Source organism: Rhinatrema bivittatum, chromosome 1 (genome assembly GCF_901001135.1).
Source record: "Rhinatrema bivittatum chromosome 1, aRhiBiv1.1, whole genome shotgun sequence".
Classification (NCBI taxonomy): domain Eukaryota; kingdom Metazoa; phylum Chordata; class Amphibia; order Gymnophiona; family Rhinatrematidae; genus Rhinatrema; species Rhinatrema bivittatum.
The window spans coordinates 9,050,591-9,064,972 of NC_042615.1; the positions used below are offsets into that span (position 1 = coordinate 9,050,591).

Here is a 14,382-nt window from a genome sequence, read left to right on the forward strand (position 1 = left end):
TCAAAAAAGTCAATCAGATTTGTCTGACAGGATCTTCCTCTGGTGAATCCATGCTGCCTCTGGTCCATCAATTCTCCGGACTGTAGATAGTTCACTATTCTCTCTTTCAACAGTGACTCCATTACTTTTCCCACCACTGAAGTGAGGCTAACCGGTCTGTAGTTACCAGCCTCCTCTCTGTTCCCACTCTTGTGAAGAAGGACCACCACCGCTCTTCTCCAATCACTCGGCACCACTCCTGTTTCTAGGGATCTATTGAACAGGTCGCACAGCGGTCCCGCCAGCACATCTCTGAGCTCCCTCAGTATCCTTGGATGAATCCCATCAGGCCCCATGGCTTTGTCCACTTTCAGATTCTTTAGCTCTTCCCATACATTATCTACTGTAAATGGATTTTCCTCTGTTCCGCTTCCCTCCAGTTTCTTGTTGTGTAGAGATGGTCCTTCTCCAGGGTCTTCTTAGTGAACACAGAGCTGAAGTATTCGTTTAATATTTCTGCCATTTCTTCGTCTCCCTCCACACATTGATCATTTCCACCTTTCAATTTCACTATACCACTTTGGACTTTTCTCTTTTCGCTGATGTATCTGAAAAATGTTTTGTCACCATATTTTATCTCCTTGGCAATCCTCTCTTCTGCTTGACTTTTTGCCAACTTGATTAATTTCTTAGTCTCCCTCAGTTGAATCAGATATTCTTCTTTGTGCTCCTCCCTTTGGGATCTTTTGTATTTATATAAAAGCAATAGATATAGGGAAAAATATAGAAGAAAGAAATATTGAGACTTTTTTAAACTTAGCCAAAGCAGGATCAAGCTGCTCAGCCCCTCAGCCAGGTCTCCATGTGCTTTGAAATTCTGTCTCTAACTAGATTATAGTAGAGACCTCTTGCTTTGCAATTGCTTCAAACGCAGTGCTGGTGCAAGGGGATTAGGTGCCCCCTGGTCGTGAACCCTGCCCCGGTCACAGCCCTAACTCCTACCTCTCACAAGCGGGAGTGGAGACTCGGATCCCCACTCCTCTTTGCTGCCGGCACCCTCGGCCCAGACCTAGCTCACCTAGTGCTTCCGCCGGCCCTGTTCAAACCACACCCAGAGCGCAGGGAATTAGTGCTCTGTGTTACTCTTAATAACAGACAGGAAATGTAAAATAACTAGCAAATATAATTACACCTATAAAACAAGTGTAAGACTCCAGCAACAGATGACAAAAACAGCAGAAATAAAATCATTGCCTATTTGGAGATTGCTTTTTTTTTTTGGGCTAAATTAATCAGCCACACAGAAGACATATAGCACACAGCAGAAATATGCAATATCTATAGGGAAACAACGATCAGCCACACATAACAGTTTTCCTTCTATGGTATACGTTTAGATCTTTAAGTCTGTCCCCATATGTTTTAGAATAAAGATCATTGATCGCTTTAGTAGTCCCATCAGGACCAGCTCAGTCCTCTTTATATCCTTTTGAAGGTGCGGTCTTCAGAACTGTACCCAGTATTACAATTCAGGTCACACCAGGGATTTATACAAGGGCAATCTTGCCTCATGTTTTCTGTTGACCATTCCTCTCCCTATTTGGATTTTACCATCTCCTTATCCACCTGTTTGGTCAGATTTAAAATACCGTCTTTAGGTGGAGGGCAGTATTTGCTTAATGATTTATGCCCTTCTCAGCCAGCTTGTATGTTAGGTTCTACACAGCAAGATTTGCTTATTGCGTCTTCTCTTTCTATAGTGAGGTTAGAACAAACTCACCTTACGGCTTTCAGTTACAAAGCTCCATTTCACTGAAACAGAATTCTATCAGTGATTAGAAAGAAAACAAACTGCTTAAACTTTCATAAGCACTTATAATCCTGGTTTTTTTCACAAGCATTTGAGTTGTAGTTTATATGGATTAACTATTTTTTTGGTATTTCTGAGTTTTTTATTTTTATTTTTAACTTTATTTTTATTAATTTTCAAAATGATTACAAAGCACTTAAACTTTGTTCATAAAAAAATAGAAACATAAACAGTAATATTACTTCCAAAAGGAGACATTCATCATATATCAGACCACAAATACTTTCTAAGAGGAGAGGAGAGCATTTGAGGAGCACAACAGAAGGAAAAAGAAATTTACTCAGGAATAGCATAGCATGTATTAAATAAATACCCATTCATTATTTGCTTTCTTGTGGAGAGGAGGTGGGCAGCAACCTTTTTCGGGAATCTATAAACAATTTAAGCTGCTCTGGAACAAAAAATATATATACATCATGATTAGATCTTAAGATACATTTGCAGAGATATTTTAACTGAAATGTCGCCCCTTTAGACTGGGCCAAGAAACCCTTCCTCCTCTCCTGTGTGGCTTTAGCTAGGTCTGGTAAAATTTCCCCCAAGTTCTGAAAGTAACTACGCATGACTAGGCCAAGATCTTGTTCACAAACCAATGAAATTAGTAAAGTGGCTCTTTCAGATATCTGCACTGCTGAGGATTCCAGGAATTCCATCAGGTTCCCAAAATCAAACTGATCTTGTGCAGCACCACCTTCCAGACGCCGAAAAGGCAAAAAATATACTCTATTGAAAGAGGGAAAATTTTCTGAAGGAATTTTCAACACTTCAATCATATATAAAAACATACAAATAAATAAATATATTTCCTCAGTGTAATTCTTGGCTGCTCACCAATTATTTTAGGAAAGTTCAAATTCAAGCATCTCGATCGGTTTTCCATAAATTCCACTTTCTTATTCACAACCATCTAACTTGAATTATAGAAGAGTGAACATTTTGCCCTCTTTTCACTTGATCTTCCAAGCTTTGTATCCTATTTCTATCATCCTCGAACTGGGAGTTGTATTCTTGTGTTAAAGTATCCAATTTTGAGGCAATAGATGAAATTTGCAATGAGCAGTTCTGAAAAGCAGGCCCTAGCTGAGCCACTAATTCCCATAGGGAATCCAAGGTCACCACTACTGGTTTGGGGAGTGCATTCACCACACTGTCAGAAGAAACAGTTTGAAGCATACCTGTTAAGGCATTCGAATCTGCACTCCCCAGCGTCGAAGAAGTTGTGTCACTCCAAGGCTCCGCGGCTACTCCCTCTGCAGCTACACCCAAACCCAATGTCTCTGAAGCTGCAAGAGCCATCTCTGGAGAAAACTGAGAGTGGATTGCTGACGGCGTCCTCAGGACGGGGGGGCTCAGAGAAATTTCTCCAGATGAAACAGTGAATCCTCTTCCGGTCTCATCAGTGGGGTTCACCACCTCTGATTTTGGGTAAGTTGTAGCGAGTTGAGGAATAGTACGCTGCCCCGGAGGAAGCGAGGGTGTCGAGGGAAATTTCCTTAAGAACATAAGAAAATGCCATACTGGGTCAGACCAAGGGTCCATCAAGCCCAGCATCCTGTTTCCAACAGTGGCCAATACAGGCCATAAGAACCTGGCAAGTACCCAAAAACTAAGTCTATTCCATGTAACCATTGCTAATGGCAGTGGCTATTCTCTAAGTGAACTTAATAGCAGGTAATGGACTTCTCCTCCAAGAACTTATCCAATCCCTTTTTAAACACAGCTATACTAACTGCACTAACCACATCCTCTGGCAACAAATTCCAGAGTTTAATTGTGCGTTGAGTAAAAAAGAACTTTCTTTTAGAAGACATTACCGCTAGTGAAGAGTAAGAATCAGAAGAAATTCTAGGAGCAGGTCAACCGTGCTACCAGCAGGCCGCCATCTTAACTCCTCCCCCCGAGTTTTGTTTATTTTTAACAGCATTGTTTATTTTATTGTTTTGATTTCATTAACTTTTATTTTAATTCTATTATATTCAATTACTGCATTTTACTGTAAACCACTCTATTTCTATGGGAAACATTCTTATCCTCCCAACTCTCTCAGCCCATAACTTTGGGGTCATCATCAACTCCTCCCTCTCTCCCATCACTACACACACACAAAATGCTGCTAAAATGTGTCATTTCTTTCTCTATAGCATCAACAAAATCTGTTTGTTCCTTTCTGTGCGTACTACCAGAACCCTTATCCAATCTCTATTTATTTATTTAAAATTGATATACCACAAGACTACCACAATCTCCTCCTTACAGGTCACCCAGTGAGCAATTTCTTTCCACTAATAATTACCCTAAATTAAGTTGTACAACTTATTTTTCTCCCAAGTCACTACAGTCATATAACCCCTCTTCTCAAGTCATTATGTTGGCTCTGCACCTGTTTCCTCTTATTCACCTACCTACAAGAGCCTTCACTCTGCAGCTCCTCACTACCTCCTACTCTCCTGCCTCTCCCTACACCACTCCTTATGAACTCTGCTCATCAAGCAAGTTACTCCTCTACCACCAACTTCAGATTTGGTGCTTTCCACCTGGCTGCACTGTGTGCTTAGAAAATAGTCTTTCAGAGTTGGAGCATTATGCTCGTGGTACATGTGGGCACCAACGACATAGGAAAATGTGGGAGGGAGGTTCTGGAAGCCAAATTTAGGCTCTTAGGTAGAAAGCTTAAATCCAGAACCTCCAGGGTATCATTCTCTGAAATGCTCCCTGTTCCACGCGCAGGTCACCAGAGACAGGCAGAGCTCCGGAGTCTCAATGCGTGGATGAGACGATGGTGCAAGGAAGAGGGATTCAGTTTTGTAGGAACTGGGGAACATTTTGGGGAAGGGGGAGTCTCTTCCGAAGGGATGGGCTCCACCTTAACCAGGGTGGAACCAGACTGCTGGCGCTAACCTTTAAAAAGGAGATAGAGCAGTTTTTAAACTAGAACAAAGGGGAAAGCCGACAGTCGCTCAGCAGCGCATGGTTCGGAGAGAGGTATCTTTAAAGGATACTAATGATGCATTAGAATTAGGGCATCCCGACAGTGAGGTTCCAATAATTAGAAAAGTCGTCCAAGTGCCTGTAACTAAAAACTCACCTGAGCTAAAAAATTCTAACTTATCCCTATCAATTAAAAAGCAGAATGAAAATACAAACAAAAAATAAACTTTGAAATGCTTGTATGCTAATGCCAGAAGTCTAAGAAGTAAGATGGGAGAATTAGAATGTATAGCAGTGAATGATGACATAGACTTAATTGGCATCTCAGAGACATGGTGGAAAGAGGATAACCAATGGGACAGTGCTATACTGGGGTATAAATTATATCGCAATGACAGAGTGGAGCACTCGGGAGGAGGTGTGGCGCTTTATGTCCGAGATGGCATAGAGTCCAACAGGATAAACATCCTGCATGAGACTAAATACAAAATTGAATCTTTATGGGTAGAAATCCCTTGTGGGTCGCGGAAGACTATAGTGATAGGGGTATACTACCGTCCACCTGGTCAAGATGGTGAGACGGACAGTGAAATGCTAAGAGAAATTAGGGAAGCTAACCAAATTGGTAGTGCAGTAATAATGGGATACTTCAATTACCCCAATATTGACTGGGTAAATGTATCATCGGGACACGCTAGAGAGATAACGTTCCTGGATGGAATAAATGATAGCTTTACGGAGCAATTGGTTCAGGAACTGACGAGAGAGGGAGCAGTTTTAGATCTAATTCTCAGTGGAGCACAGGACTTGGTGAGAGAGGTAACGGTGGTGGGGCCGCTTGGCAATAGTGATCATAATATGATCAAATTTGATTTAATGACTGGAAGAGGAACAGTGTGCAAATCCAAGGCTCTCGTGCTAAACTTTCAAAAGGGAAACTTTGAGAAAATGAGAAAAATTGTTAGAAAAAAACTAAAAGGAGCAGCTACAAAAGTAAAAAATGTCCAAGAGGCGTGGTCATTGTTAAAAAATACTATTCTAGAAGCACAGTCCAGATGTATTCCACACATTAAGAAAGGTGGAAAGAAGGCAAAACGATTACCGGCATGGTTAAAAGGGGAGGTGAAAGAAGCTATTTTAGCCAAAAGATCTTCATTCAAAAATTGGAAGAAGGATCCAACAGAAGAAAATAGGATAAAGCATAAACATTGGCAAGTTAAATGTAAGACATTGATAAGACAGGCTAAGAGAGAATTTGAAAAGAAGTTGGCTGTAGAGGCAAAAACTCACAGTAAAAACTTTTTTAAATATATCCGAAGCAGAAAGCCTGTGAGGGAGTCAGTTGGACCGTTAGATGATCGAGGGGTTAAAGGGGTACTTAGAGAAGATAAGGCCATCGCGGAAATGATGACTGAGGTCACCCTAACCAGTCTACATCCTTTCTTCCACTCATCCGCTTGTCTTCAGTCTTCCAAAACTACTCCTGTCTTTGATGACACATTGAAAAGATCAGCCAGCGGAACTGCCAACATTTCTCCAATTCTCCAAGTCCCCTTAATACCCTTGGATGTATATCATCATCCAGCCCCAATACAATCTACTCCAAGTTTATTTAGCTCCTTACAAACTCTTGCAGTAGGTGACTTATCAATAAATATATAAATAAACATTTTCCCCCTTCTCCTCTGTGTCTCTCAGTGCCACTTTTAAACATCCCTTATCACTAATATATCTAACAAAAAGTCTTGTATCTCCATATTTGCTATTTTTCTTCCATGTGCATCTTAATTTGAAATACTGGGTTGTATAATATCATGGAACAGTGGTCACCACCCTTTGTCTCTGTCTGTTACTGGACAGAAATGCTGACAGGCACAAAAGACATTTCAAGTGTCAGTAAAATGAAACACTGGCACAATGTCGGGCAGTCGTTATCTCTTAAAGATAGAAACCATCCATACAAAGTAAAGTTAAATGATTTTAATTGCATTTAAAAAATGTATTCTATTAACCCCCCCCCCCCCTTCATCCCATGATTATATCCCATCCGATGATTATAATGTAGAAGTAGTTTTTTTGTAGACTTTATTTATTTTATTTATTTATTTAAATTCTTTTAATATACCGATGCTCAAGACAAGGTCCTATCGTACCGGTTTACAATGAAACTAGGGGAAAACCAATTAACAATATATAGAAGGTACTTTACAAACTGTTACTGAGTAGTATTGGCATCTCTATATGATGGTCATATAGAGATGAGCAAATTGTGCACAATTATTTCAACTATTCATTAAAATGACTCTCTTAGTTTGATATTTCTCATTTTCACTAGATTGAGTTCTTCGTTTTGGTATTACTTCCCTTTTTAGGACATCATTGTTTTTTGCAGCATGTCTTGAATCTCTGTGTACCTTTGTCTTTTTCCTGTAACTTTTTTGCTAGTGTTAAAGCCTCTTTTAATTACTGTTTCTCTCTCCCCAGGCCACCCTCACATAAAGGCTTTCCTCAGCCATGGTGGACTGAACAGCATCTTTGAGGCTGTATATCATGGCGTGCCAGTGGTGGGCATGCCGCTGTTTGGAGACCACTATGATACCATGACTCGAGTGCAAGCTAAAGGCATGGGCATTATATTGCACTGGAAGACTATCACAGACATTGACCTCTATGAAGCACTGGTAAAAGTTATTAATGATCCAAGGTGAGATCACAATGAAAGAAAATGGACATGGAAAAGGAATTTATTTAATAGCTACATATGTTCCTGATGTTTTGCATTCAAGGTGTTAAACATAGCGGGGTCCCAGCTGGCAAAGTTAGCTGGATAAACCTTTTGGACTAACTTTTCTTGAATATTCAAAGGCACAGGCATGCCACTGAATTTACCTAAAAATTAGCTGGATTAGTTTCTCTGCTTAACTTTGGGACTGCTTTGTTGCAGTCTGGCCACATTAACTGGATGATACTGCGCCACCACAGAATGCCCCAGATCACCCCTGACATAGCTGGATACATTTTCAGCAGGCTAAAAAGTTATGTCAGGGGTGGTCAAACCAGCAGGAGTTTTAAATTCCATACTTTGTCTGGCTAAGGCCAAACTTATGCACAATCAAACAAAAACCATGTCACAATTATTTGCATCTTTATTAAAGCAATGATGGCAAGAAAGGACAAAATGGTCCATCCAGTCTCCCCAGCAAGCTCATGGTGAAACCAAAAGTATCAGGCTTATTGGTTAAGGGTAGTAACAACCACATCAGCATGTTACCACCTTGCTTATTTGTTTTACCAAACCTTAAAATTTAGTGTCCTTTATGGTTGCTGTCGGATTCCCCTTTTTTTTATTTTCCTCCTACTGTTGAAGCAGAGAGCAATGATGGAGTTGCATCAACAGTATGAAGGCTTATTGATTAAAAGTAGTATCTGCCACACCAGCAATTTACCCCCATACACTCTTTTCTTCATTCCCATCCTCTAGCCTTCAGGGATCCACAGTGTTTATCCTATGCCCTTTTGAAATATTTCACCATTTTTGTCTTCACCACCTCTTCCAGAAGGGCATTCCAGGCATCCACCACCCTCTCCGTGAAGAAATATTTCCTGACGTTGGTTCTGAGTCTTCCTCCCTGGAGTTTCATTTCATGACCCCTAGTTTTACTAATTTCTTTCCAACGGAGAAGGTTTGTTGATTGTGCAACATTAAAACCTTTCAGGCATCTGAAGGTCTGTATCCTATCTCCCCTGCACCTCCTCTCCTTCAGGGTATACATATTTAGGTTCTTCATAAGTCATTTGATAAAGACCCCCCATCATTTTGGTTGCCCTTCTTTGGACCACCTCCATCCTGTCTCTGTCCCTTCGGAGATATGGTCTCCAGAACTGAACACTATACTCCAGGTGAGGCCTCACCAAGGACCTGTACAAGGAGATTAGCACCTCCTTTTTCTTACTGGTTATTCCTCTCTATGCAACCCAGCATTCTTCTAGCTTTAGATATCGACGTGTCACATTGCTTTGCCATCTTCACTCCCCATCACATTCAACTCTTTTGGATTACCACACCCCAGATTCATGAATCTGTACTTCTTGGCATTGAATCCTAGCCGCCAAGTCTTCCACCAAGGTTTCTTAAATCAAGAAGATTCTTCATCAGAATCAGATGCAAATAGTCCCTTTACTGCCCTAGCTGTTGGGTTTGTGTCTTGCACTTCTGATATCTTTATGCTGCACTGCTACTCTCTGCTTTCGATGGCTCTACCACCCTTTCCCTCACCTCCTAAACAACAGGAAGAGAAACAGGTGCTACTGGCACATCCTTTCCAAATTTCAATTTCTTCGGGCTTGAACTCCCTGACTTTCCTGCCATTTTGGATATGAAAAGGTCCCTTTTCAATTTAAGTGTAGGATTCCCTGTTTTAGTGCTGCCCCTGCCAACAACATTATTTTTTCACCCTCTGCCTTTCCCTGACATGATGGAATTTGTCACCGTATACTGGGGATTTGGATAATAAAATGCTATTTTCTTTATTAGTAATACCATAACTGACTATACAGTACAACCACTGACTGTACCACTCTGTGAAAAACTGTCTCACACACAGACAGGGCACTAGTGCCTGGACTGCGGACAAGCACCACATTCAAAAACAGACTGGCAGCCCAGTGGATGTGCTTCAGTCTCTGTGCACTGCCCACCTTGCTGGACTGGTGCTGCTCACCCAGACAATTTAAAAAAATTACTCAGTAGCACCGATGGAACTCTCTCCCACAGCAATCCAGTCCCTGCCTCCCTCCTCCCCCAGGGAAGAGAAAGATCAGCAGCAAAGTGTGACTGCTGGCATTCCTTGCCTTTCTCTCCTCACTACCATAGTGAATAAGACCAGCAGCAGCAGCCAAAAAGCTTGTTTCTAAAGTTGAATGATATTTTGAAAATTCTGTGAGAGCTGAAAAACTGCATCCTTTCCAGACAGTCTACAGAAAAAATACACAATACTTCTCTCACATGCTGAGTGTTGAGGGCATGGACTCTTGGACCAAGGTGGAGTTGGCGCAACCTGAGGAAGGAGCCCTGCAGGTCTCCACCATAGACTGGCAGAGTCAGATGAGGCAGAGGTCCAACTGGAGCCCATGTTCCCCTTAGGTTGAGCCCTTGGGTGCTGGGGCCAGCAAGTGTTAGGTAGGGATCTCTGAAGTCCTAAGATCCGTAGGTTAAAGACAGGCCAGGGTCAGGGCAGGTGGTAGTCATGGGAGATATGATGTTCAGTGTCAGGTGGCAATCAAGAAAAGGTCCAGTGGTCGGTGACTGGCAGTAGTCAGTTGAGTCCAGGAAGCAAGCAGAGGTCTAAGCCGATGATCCATCCGAGGAAAAGTGGGATAGAAGGGCAGGAAGGCAAGGCACGCAGAAGGACTACAGGACTGAAGACTGACTACAGGGGCTGGTGGACAAAATGAAGACCACGAGGATTGAAGACCAGGATGAAGACCAGAATCTGAAGAAAGAAACGCAGGAGAAATGCTGAGGTAACTCGCACTACACAATGGTAGGAGTCCTGTTGCTACAGCAAGGTTTGCAAGGAAAATTGACCTTTTATAGGCCAAAGTCTTTGAAATCATCCATGGGTACCACGGGGGATTTCCTGCCATAGACCCTTTAAATCAGGGCAGATTGAGCACATGCGCACCTAGGGATGGCCATGTTCGGGGTTGGGGGTGTTCTCCCTACTGTTGCATTGGGACTACACAAGTGCAGTGTCTGCCACGTGTCTATCCGGGTGGCCTTTCTTGATGTCAGGGGTTCCCGCTGGCAGCTCGAGGCTGGAGGTAAGAGTGGCAGTTCTCGGGGGAGATCTGCAGATCGCCAAACGCAACAGTAGCCCTCTCTTAAGCCACCTCCCTGAAGGTCTTGGTTTCTTGGGATGCTGAGCGTGGAAGTCCTTTAGTAAATTGAGGTCCAGAATACTTAAAGCGGATTTCCAATGTTCTCCTCTGGACCATATCCCTTCCTCAAGAGGAGGTATTCCAATTTCTTACCTCTGTGCCGCGAGTCTAGAATTTCCTTCACTTCATAGACAGTGGGGTAGATTTTTAAAAAAAGCGCGTTCGTGTACTTTTGTTTGCGCACCAGGCGCAAACAAAAGTACGCTGGATTTTATAAGATACGCGCGTAGCCGTGCGAATCTTCTAAAATCCTGGATCGGCGCGCGCAAGGCTGCCGATTTTGGGCAGCCGGCGTGCGCCGAGCCGTGCAGCCTGTCTCCGTTCCCTCCGAGGCCGCTCCGAAATCGGAGCGGCCTCGGAGGGAACTCTCTTTCGCCCTCCCCTCACCTTCCCCTCCCTTCCTCTACCTAACCCACCCCCCCGGCCCTATCTAAACCCCCCCTTACCTCTGTCCGTAGATTTACGCCTGCGAGAAGCAGACGTAAATCTACGTGCGCCAGTCCGAAGGCCTGGACCACGCCCCCGGGCCGGCGCCACACCCCCGGTCCCGCCCCCGAAACGCTGCGTCATCGGGTCCCGCCCCCCCGACACGCCCCCGACATGCCCCCTTCCAAAAACCCCGGGACCTACGCGCATCCCGGGGATCTGTGCGCACCGGCGGCCTATGGAAAATAGGCACGCCGGCGCGCAAGGCTCTGCTCGCGTAAATCCAGGCGGATTTACGCGAGCAGGGCTTTTAAAATCCGCCCGAGTGTTATCTTCCCTGGTCACTTTTTGAGGTTCTGGAGATTCCCTAGAGGGCCAGGTGAATATTAGTGGTTTCAACAGGGACACATGGAAGATATTGTGTATGGAAGACATTGTTTTAATTAATCAGATGGTTGCAGCAGGGAAAAGGAGGAATTGGTTCCCTATATAGCAATAGGACATACATGCCGGATCCACTACACCATCCCACTGACCAGTGTGATTTTTTTTTTTATTGAAAGCACAGAGATTGATGTGAGTACCACAAGTTGAGGTTACAACTCTATAGCTAACTAGGTCTGATTTAGAAGACACATTTACTTGGATATTACCAGGGATGCGTATTCTTTATAAACAAATAGGCAAAATGCAACAAATGAGGCCATTTATGTTTCATATAAACAAAATGAACTGAAAATTAGACCTGGATGAAAATACCTGAGAATTTCCAGGCATTTATTTATTTGTTTGTTTGTTTAAAATATTTATGTTTCACAACTTCCAAATACAAAATTTATGAAGGGTGGAATACAAGAATACATACATAATTAAAATATAAAATTTAACTGTACAACAACACCACATCTCATCCATATAAAACTTCACATTACATTTCATTCATATCATATGCCTCCTGAAAAAGATATGTTCATGTATTTCTGCATTTCAAAAAAATGTGTCTCTTGCAGGACCAGGCCTTTTCCTAGTCCTATCCCCGGGGCCTGGCATGAGGACAGGTCTCATTGCTGAGGTGCAGCCAAGGCAGGTTCCCATCACTGAGGCTCAGGCCTAGGCCTGAAGCCAAGGCCAAAGTCCATAGCTGGAGTGCAGGTCTAGAACTAGGCCCAGGTCCAATGACTAGACATGGGCCTGATGCCTGTGCCCAACTGAGGCCAGGTCCCATTGCTGAGCCACATGCTTGCACCTAGGCCTAGGCCCAGGCCCAGGTCCGATGCTGTGGCAGGGTACTGTTGCCAAGAACAAGGCTTGGGCCTGGGCCTAAGCCTAGATCTGTTGTCAGGACCTGGCACGAACCACAATCCTGTCACTAAAGCTCAGATGTAGGCCCGAGCCCAATGCTGGTATCTGGGTCTCAGCCTAAGCCTAGATCTTAAGCTGGGGTCCAATCCAAAGCAAGGTCTCATCGAGTCCCAGGGCTAAGACTGGATCCTATGCTGGGGCCTGGTTGACGCCAAGTCACATCACCTAGACCCAAGGCCTAAGCCTGGGTCCACTAGGGCCTGGTCAAGGGAGGGTTTCATCACTGGTGCCCGGGCCTAAGGATGGATCCCATAAACAGGGACAGGCCTAGGCCTAGGCCCATGCCTCAGGGCCCAAGCCTGGATTCCATCACTGGGGCTTTGAGCCTAAGCCTACATCTAGACTCAAGGCCTAGAATAGAGCCTGATGCCAGGATCTTTAAAAGGCTGGGTCCCATCCCCAGAGCCCAGGTCTAAGCCTAAGGCTGGGTCTCATTGCTGGTACCTGGGACATTTGGCAAGTCTTGGGGGGGTCAGGAGGGTGGGGGGTTGTAGTTAATTAAATTTAAAGGGTTGGGATGGGGGTTTTTTTTGGGAATGAATACATATGTAACTAATGAACAGATTGAGGTGCCCTGAGAACAGATGCAACGGATTTGGGTCCCGACGAATCCGAAAACCGAATGGGACGAATCCGTCCCTGCTGCACATCCCTACTTGCCTGTAGAATTGCTCTGTGAAAATGTTTTGCCTGGCAGGAACTGCAGGATCATGAGTCCAGAATCAAAGTCCTCACTGGGAAGTGCATGCAGGGAGTCATACTTTGCAGGGACAATCCTGACACCCCTCCTTTTCCCTATTTATTCATGGAAAAATATTCTGGAGAGAGATCATCTTTTAAACAAACTTGTATGAAATGAGATCTGATCTTTGTTTCCAGAGTGTTCTATGGGAATTAATCAATACTGTTCTTTGTTTTCCAGTTATCGACAACAGGCCCAGAAGTTGTCAGAAATTCACAAAGACCAACCTGGCCATCCAGTGAGTCGGACAATCTACTGGATTAACTACATCCTGCGTCACAATGGGGCAGTGCACCTGCGCACCGTCCTTCACAGGATCTCCCTCTATCAGTACTTCCTACTGGATGTTACTGCAGCCCTTCTGCTTGGCACCGTATTGGCATTGTACATTTTCAGCAGGACAGTGAAATTTATCATCAAAAGAAGCCAAAAACTATGGCCCATCCCTGACTTCAGCAGTCTGAATGGCCATAGTTACAATGGAATAGGAAATGGAATTGGGAAGCACAGAAGAAATGACCCCACGAGGCATGAAAAAAAAGTGAAATGAGTGAAGGCCTTTCCACTGCAGAGTCCCGTTCAGTGACATAATGGGACAGGTGCTTCTCACTAACTCTCTAATCATTACTCCAATTAGAATCTCATCTAACAAAGCGAACTAAGAAATCTAAAACCCCCTCCCCATCTTAAAATGGAAAGTATTTTATTCTCCATTCTTACTGATACCGAGATTGTCAGCACATCATTAGTGTGATTCATGCAACAGTGTTTGTAATTTTATCTGCTTATAAATGAACCAAACATACTCTCACCTCTGAAAACGTGTCCTTTTCCATCATAAAATACAGTACCCACATATACACACACACAGAGCATGACGCTCAAGGCTTTTATCCAGAGAGCTTTACAGATATCCAGATAATGCCAGTGTTTGACTATTGCTGCCACTCATGTTATCTGGATGAGCCATTACTGAGATAAAATTTAGCTGGATGTGGAAGGTATTTCGGGGGTTTTCTGGAATGGAGTTGAGTTAGTCACATAACATTGCCAGCTAACTCCAATTTTTGTAGATAACTGAATAAGTTATTCGGCTAATTTCAAAAGTGCCCAAGTGCAGGAATAAGGTTATCTG

General features: G+C 43.5%; 1 protein-coding gene across 1 annotated transcript in view; it reads left to right on the forward strand.

The window, feature by feature from the left end:
* LOC115078764 (2-hydroxyacylsphingosine 1-beta-galactosyltransferase-like) overlaps positions 1-14,052 on the forward strand; it is a 159,059-nt gene extending 145,007 nt beyond the window's left edge. The window contains exons 5-6 of the mRNA XM_029582082.1: positions 7,262-7,481; positions 13,428-14,052. Of these exons, the coding sequence (XP_029437942.1) occupies positions 7,262-7,481; positions 13,428-13,797 (590 nt within the window). The 3' untranslated portion in view covers positions 13,798-14,052. The remainder of the gene's footprint in view (positions 1-7,261; positions 7,482-13,427) is intronic.
* Positions 14,053-14,382: the final 330 nt, after the last annotated feature.